The following is a 7,533-nucleotide window of genomic DNA, read 5'->3' on the forward strand; positions in this document are numbered from 1 at the left end:
ACAACATATCGCACACCTAGTACAAAAGTGACACAACTCAAAATTTTATTTTTGCGTTTTTATATTCTTTAAGCCCTAAGTTTAAGCCTTAAACTATACACAAGATACTTGTTTAACTCTACAAAAATAATAGTGTATTTTGTTGTTGTTAACTGTTCAAGAAAAAAAAACGTTATGTCTTTATTTATCTTTCAGAATTTGTAAAAAATTTGTTTCCTTTTCTTAAAAAAAAATTTTTGAGTTGTGTCTCTTTTGTACTGGGTGTGCGATATGTTTGATTTATGAATATGTAAACAAACCAAAGAAATTTTAATTTTTTTTAAAGAAATATACAAACACGAATATTAAAAAAATTATTTGTAATTAGATTTATTTAAATTTTATTTATCATAAATTAGTTTTTAAAAGAGTTTATTTGTTGTGAAAAATCATAACAAATATTGTAAATCTAGCGTTTTTAAAACAATTTAGTTAGTCTTTCTCTTTGCGATTTTGTGTAAATTTTTATTTTAATAATATGTTTGTATCATAAAGTTTTAAAACAATAATATATTTTTAATGATACTGCATGTTTTGTTAACTTTAAATATCTATTTATTTATAGGAAAAATCAAAGTTTCAATTATTTTAGTGTTTCGTTAGCGATTGAGATTTTGTTTATAAAAAAAAACTTGCACATTTTTTTTTTAAATTGGCTTTCGAGTACTTTTTTGGATATTTTTTTGATTGAGAGTAAATTAAAAATTACTCTCTATCATAAAGTTACTGGATATTTCTTACAGGAAAGTACGCGAAAAGACATATTTTTATACCCACCATCAAAAAAGATGGGGGGTATATTGATTTTGTCATTCCGTTTGTAACACATCGAAATATTGGTCATATTTCGATACATATATATATTCTGGGTCCTCATTAAATTCTAAGACGATCTAGCCATGTCTGTCCGTCTGTCTGTCTGTTGAAAGCACGATAGAGTCCGAATGGAAAGAGCTAGAGGGTTGAAATTTCACATAGATATTTTTTATAGGTAAGGTTTGTTTGGTATTGAAAATGGGCAATATCGGTCCACATTTTCGGATAGCCCCCATACAAGTGGCCCCTCGAAAAGCAGCTTTAACAGCCATATCTTGTTTAAAAATACAAATATAGCGATGAAGTTCGACATAAGTAAGTTCCTTATGATCCAAAATCACTATTCAAAATTTTATGAGGATCGGTCTATAATTGACCCTACCCCCCATATAAGGTCCCCTTCAGAAAATGACTTTAACGCTCATTACTGGCTTAAAAATACTAGTATATAGATGAAATTCAACATAAGTAAATTTCATACGAGTCAAAATCTATCTAAACAAATTTATGAGGATCGGTCCATGATTGACCCTACCCCTACGCTTATAACTGGCCTAAATATACGAGTATATAGATGAAATTCGACATAAGTAAGTTTCATTCGAGTCAAACGAGGTGTGATGGTGGGTATATAAGATTCGGCATAGCCGAATATAACACTCTTACTTGTTAAAATTTAAAACTTCAAAAATGGAGCTTTTTCACATCTTTTGCTCTTAAACGCTAAGTTAACGAAGTGATCGGGGAAAACTAAAAATATATTCGTAATATATGGACTATAACAAAACAGAATTGGTATATGAGAACCTCTGCATTTTTTTGGTGTATCACTGTGAAATTATTTACACAAAACCAAAATTAACATTTTCTCAGTATTTTTTATGTCCAGCTTTTTTTGTTTTGTCCAGCTTTTTAAAACCCGATGTCCAGCTTTCTGCGAATCGGAATCTGGCAACCCTATACCCACCACATATTCAACTGTCCAGCCCAGCCTACTTCACTTAGCCCAATAGATTTATGGACTAACCCTATTGAAGTAGCCCAATTTCTTGGTTTGGACCTAAATACAGAACCCCCGGATTAAAAATTTTATAGTTTAAGCTAGGGTGATAGTTATTATATCCCGCATATAGAATTCCCGAATTGAATTTGTGGGATTTTTAACGAATTTTTAAAAAATAAACTTTCAGAAATTTCTTGATTTCTCTAAGGGATTTGTTCAAAGTGGACATATAAGGGAGAGGCATATATAACCACCATATGGAAAAAAGTACAAGGGTCCTAGTTATCACATTCCGTTTACGGAATTTCCGAATCGAATTTGTGGGATTTTTAAGGAATTTTTAAAAAATTAACAGAAATTTCTTGATTTCTCTAAGGGATTTGTTCAAAGTGGACATATAAGGGAGAGGCATATATAACCACCATATGGAAAAAAGTACAAGGGTCCTAGTTATCACATTCCGTTTACGGAATTTCCGAATCGAATTTGTGGGATTTTTAAGGAATTTTTAAAAAATTAACAGAAATTTCTTGATTTCTCTAAGGGATTTGGTCAAAGTGGGCATATTAGGGAGAGGCATATATAACCACCATATGGAATCAATGTACAATGGTCCTAGTTATCACATTCCGTTTACGGAATTTCCGAATTGAATTTGTGGGATTTTTAAGGAATTTTTAAAAAATAAACTTTGAGAAATTTTTTGATTTCTCTAAGGGATTTGGTCAAAGTGGGCATATAAGGGAGAGGCATGTATAGCTACCATATAAAAACAATATTAGACATATAAGGGAGAGGCATGTATATTCACCATATGGAAACTATGTATAAGGGTCCTAGTTATCACATCCCGTATATAGAATTCCCGAATTGAATTTGTGGGATTTTTAACGAATTTTCTAAAAAAAAATGGATAAATTTCTTGATTTCTCTTAGGAATTTAGTCAAAGTGGGCATTTAAAGGAGAGGCATGTACAACCACCATATGGAAAAAGTGTACAAGGGTCCTAGTTATCACATTCCGTTTACGGAATTTCCGAATTGAATTTGTGGGATTTTAAACGAATTTTTGAAAAAAAAGCAAGAAAATTGCTATGGTCAAAATTCACTTATAAACACTAATATGATGATGATATTCTGCATAAAATCCCTCTGCGTAAATCTCTCTACCGTTTTTGTCACCAAATTGATAAAATATTTCTGAATTAAGAATTTAAAATAATCAACATTTTTAACATAATCATAATCGTCATAAAAAAATAGAAAAAATCAATTCCGACTGCATAAAGATACACAAAATAAAACAATAACAATTTAAAGAGTTTCATTTTCTGACGTAAACAATGAAACTCCTTAAATGAGATTCATTTAATGACGGAAAAAATAAAATTCCTTAAATGAGTTTTATTTTATGATGATTAAGTATAACAAAAAATTAATGTGTTGTTTCTAGATAACGTGTGAGTAGTTTGAGTTAAAATTTTACTTGTATTTTGTTTTTGTTACAATAACAAAATACAAGTAAAATTTGTGCTCAAACTGCTCGATCGGTATCTAGAAACAGCACATAAGTTTAACAGTTTCAAACGAACTCTAACATGGAGAGTTTTTGAGTTTACATTTTCTAGATACATAACTGTTTTTAAATTAATTAATTATAAATTGATTAAGTATATATTATAAATAAATAAATCTTTATATATATAAGTACTACTTATTACGTAGTAGTATTTTAAAGCATTAACAATTAAAATTGGTTTTTTTAACTATTTTTTTACGTATGATTCTAAAGGAAATCTGATTTGTATTATATGCAAAAGCATTATTAAATCGGTGGCTATTTGGAAGGTTCATGTACACTCGAAGCTACATAAAACGAATCTCGAAGAAGCAAAGAAAATTATGTGTAAACAAGTTTTGGATAAACCTTTAGAGAAGAAACAAAGTCGGAAGAAAGAATCAAATACCCCTTTACATTTAAAAAAATTACCGGAAGATACTGTAACTACTAATAAGAAAGAAATTCTCATCAGCAAATTGAGTACTACCGTTTTGATAGAGTCTTCAGATTTATTGCCAGAATTGTTTTTTGACGACCCAATTGTGGATGCAAAAGTTCGAAATGTAGAATATAAAAATGGTCAAGATGATGAATGGGAAAAATTTCAGCGTGAAATTAAAGAAGAATCAATGACATCTAATAAATTAATATCTGGAGAACAGATAAATGCAGCTGTTGAAAGAGAAATTACCGAAATCAGCGAACAAATATATCAATGGTCCAAAGTTATAGATTTGGAAAATAAATTGAATAAAATCAACAAGAAGGAAAAGCGAAAGATTGAGCTAGGAGATTCTGATGAAGATTCATCGGAGAATGAATTTATTAACGAAAGTCTAGACTGGAGAACCAAAAAAATTTGGTAACATATATTTCTTGGAATGTCTTTGAAAAGCTTCAACATCATACAATAATTGAAACTGCGACCCATGGGTCGAGTAAAATAATATATTAAATTTCAAAATTTCATGCATTGAATATTTCCAAAAATAGTTGTGACTTTTTTCCAGACAGATTGGTATTTAGCAACACTGTTCGGTGTTCCAAATTTCGATCTAGCCAGAAAAAAGTATTTTTTAATATATTTCAAAAGCAATTTTGTTTTGGTACTATGATGAAATTTTAATCTAGCCAGAAAAAATGTTTTCAAATATTTCGAAAGCCCATTTTTTGTATGGTAATTTTCGTAACATAACATTATTGTCTACATGTTTCATTTCTGAAATTTTAAATATTTGTTCATGAAGTAATAAGGTGTTTGGTGTTAACCCTAAAAAATAAACAAGAATAAAATAATTTTACAAAAAAAATTAAAATATGAAAAAGTGTTTTTTTTAAACAACATAAAAAATGTATGCAATGATTTAAGAAATTTAAAGGTTTGTATTGCTAATTGCATTTAGGTTTAAGTGGTCACATTTTTTTCGTATTTTGGTATAATTTTCAATGTGTGTGAAGATAAATATTCTTAGTAAAATACAGTGTACACTTAATAAGGTAGCCTCGTCCACACAGCTGATCATCAGCTGTTACAATCTTATCTGTCAAAATTCCTGTTTGTTTACATTAAGAAAAAATCGCAAAAGTTATAAAAAATTTTAAAAAGTGAAGAAAATTATGTGTGAAGAAGTGAAGAAAATATAGTGGAGAGCCACGTACAACCACCATATGGAAAAAGTGTGTAAGGCTAAAGGTTATCATATCCCATTAATGGAACTCCCGAATTGAATTTGTGTGATTTTTAACAAAATTAAAAAAAAAATAATCTTGGAGAAATTTCTTGATTTCCCTAATAATTTGATTTTTCTAATAAATTTTTAAAAAAAATTCTTGGAGAATTTTCTTGATTTCTCTAAGGGTGGGAGAGGCATGTATAGCCACCTTATGGAAACAATGTACAAGGGTGTTAGTTATATCATACCGTCACTGTTGCCAGATTTGACGATTTTCACTGTCAAAAACGGCCTGTTGACGATTTTAACTCTAAATTTTACGATTTTTTAAAATAGGATTTTTGTACTAATTTTAATACATTTTATCATTTTTCTATCTATAATTCTTAAGTAAGTTGATGTATGTATTTAGAATATGAAATGAAAATATTAATAAAATTAAACATTATAATGTTTTAGAGTATTTCCATTGATCAAATGATTTACGGAATAACGAACGCAAAACTTTTTGAGAATTTCTCTTTTTTTTTGGCCAGCACTTTGGGATTATTGGATCTAGAATAATTGATAGACCGAGTAGTGTTTTTGGACGTTTGATTTAAAGGAGGAAATTTGTTTTGCATACAAATAATTGAAACATCTAATATACATACATTTACTAGAGATCATACCAAGTTAGTTTGCAAGAACTCAATGTAAAGTATTTCAAATCATATTTGCAGAATTAAAGAGATAATAAACAAATGCATTCGTAATCCTGCTCTGGGTGGAGGGAAATCAGGCCGTCCTTTCTTGCTCTGCCTTCGAGTTTTTCGTTTCGAACCGCATTTGTCAAATGTGTGACGTCGAATAACTGTACCGAGTTACGGTTTTTTGAAGTGCATGTTGCCCATATGCATTTGAGTTAACTTAACCTAAGTCTTAATTTTGATTATGGTAGAGAACTAAAAAACACTTAATTCAATATTCTATCCAGTCGTACTAGAATAATTGGTGTTGGAGTTATAATCTTTCGATTCGGCCAAGAAGTCTTAGCTGCAGATGCAGCTAAGCAAACTCAAACAAATAAACAAGCAAAACTAAAATCTATCGAAATTGATAAAAAATTTTCGATAGTTAAAATAATTACTATAAAATCGTAAAAATACCATCAAACATCATGTATATTATATAGATGGAAAATAGCTTTGACGATTTAATGACGATTGACGATTTTTTCCTCGAAATTTGACGATTTTACACCCAAATCATCTGGCAACTAAGCATACCGTATATAAAATTCCCGAATTGAATTTGTGGGATTTTTAACGAATTTTTTAAAAAAATTCTTGGAAAAATTTCTTGATTTCTCTAAGGGATTTGGTAAAAGTGGGCACATAAGGGAGAGGCATGTATACCCACCATATGAGAAATATGTACAAGGGTCTAATTTATTACATCCCAAATTGAATTTGTGAGATTTCTAAAGAATTTTTGAAAAAAAATTTTTTGAGAAATTTCTTGATTTCTCTAAGGGATTTAGTCAAAGTGGACATATAAGGGAGAGGCATATATAACCCTCATTTGGGAAAAATGTACAAGGGTCTTAGTTATCATACTCCGTATATAGAATTCCCTAATTGAATTAGTGGGATTTTTAATGAATTTTTGAAAAAAACTGAGAAATTTCTTGATTTCTCTAAGGATTTGGTCGAAGTGGACGAAATGTTAAGAAAAGTTATTTTAATTGTACAATTTTTGAAGAAATCAAAAAGTCCTATTGTTTTCCCAATTTTACACTTTTCAATCGATTTCCGGCAGAAATGTTTTGATTTCTCTGAGGGATTTCCGGAAAGTGAACTTATAAGGGAAAGACATGTGTAGCCACCTTATGGAGCAAGGAGCGCATGATATTTTGGTAACTTTTAATCCCGTTATACGGTTTTAAAATTCCACAGTATAATTAATGTATAAAAAGACAAAATTTTGGCTAAATTCTGTCGCTTGTATTTATAAAAAAATCTTATTTTGCTTTTAATGCACTCAATAGTTAAAGCACACTTTAGCCTTAAAAACCATTAATAAAATTGTGATATTCATAAACAAATAATAAACGTATATTAACTATTGTGCTGATTTATGTTTAAGTTGGCAGCACTGTACAATATGGCTGTCATTTTATGTGTTAGTGTTGCGTACAATTAGGATAAAATATTCGTTGATTCGGTTTTCTTAATTTCATATTTTTGTTTATAATAGATTTTTGACAATAAAAACAAACTTTTAAGAAAAATAAATATATATATGGCTTTAATAAATGTCTATTTAGTTCAGATGTATAAATATAACATATAATTTCTAATTATTATTAAAAGTATCCGAATAACGGATATTTTGCGACAAAATATACATCACTATGACACATTTTCTTATTTTTACTTATTTTCCTTGTAATTTTTGAT

At 29.2% G+C, this 7,533-nt stretch overlaps 1 protein-coding gene across 1 annotated transcript; it reads left to right on the forward strand.

The window, feature by feature from the left end:
• Positions 1-3,620: 3,620 nt before the first annotated feature.
• Positions 3,621-4,735, forward strand: LOC119605525 (zinc finger protein 830). Its single transcript, XM_037958695.1, has one exon. It carries the CDS (start codon positions 3,761-3,763, stop codon positions 4,283-4,285), a length of 525 nt encoding a protein of 174 aa, XP_037814623.1. The 5' UTR covers positions 3,621-3,760; the 3' UTR covers positions 4,286-4,735.
• Positions 4,736-7,533: the final 2,798 nt, after the last annotated feature.

This window comes from Lucilia sericata, unplaced genomic scaffold (assembly GCF_015586225.1).
Source record: "Lucilia sericata isolate MDLA Ls3-8-SP2 unplaced genomic scaffold, ASM1558622v1 Contig000494F_arrow, whole genome shotgun sequence".
NCBI lineage: Eukaryota > Metazoa > Arthropoda > Insecta > Diptera > Calliphoridae > Lucilia > Lucilia sericata.

Coding starts and splice junctions, on each gene's coding strand:
- LOC119605525 (XM_037958695.1), top strand. CDS start 3,761: ATGTGTAAACAAGTTTTGGATAAACCTTTAGAGAAGAAACAAAGTCGG.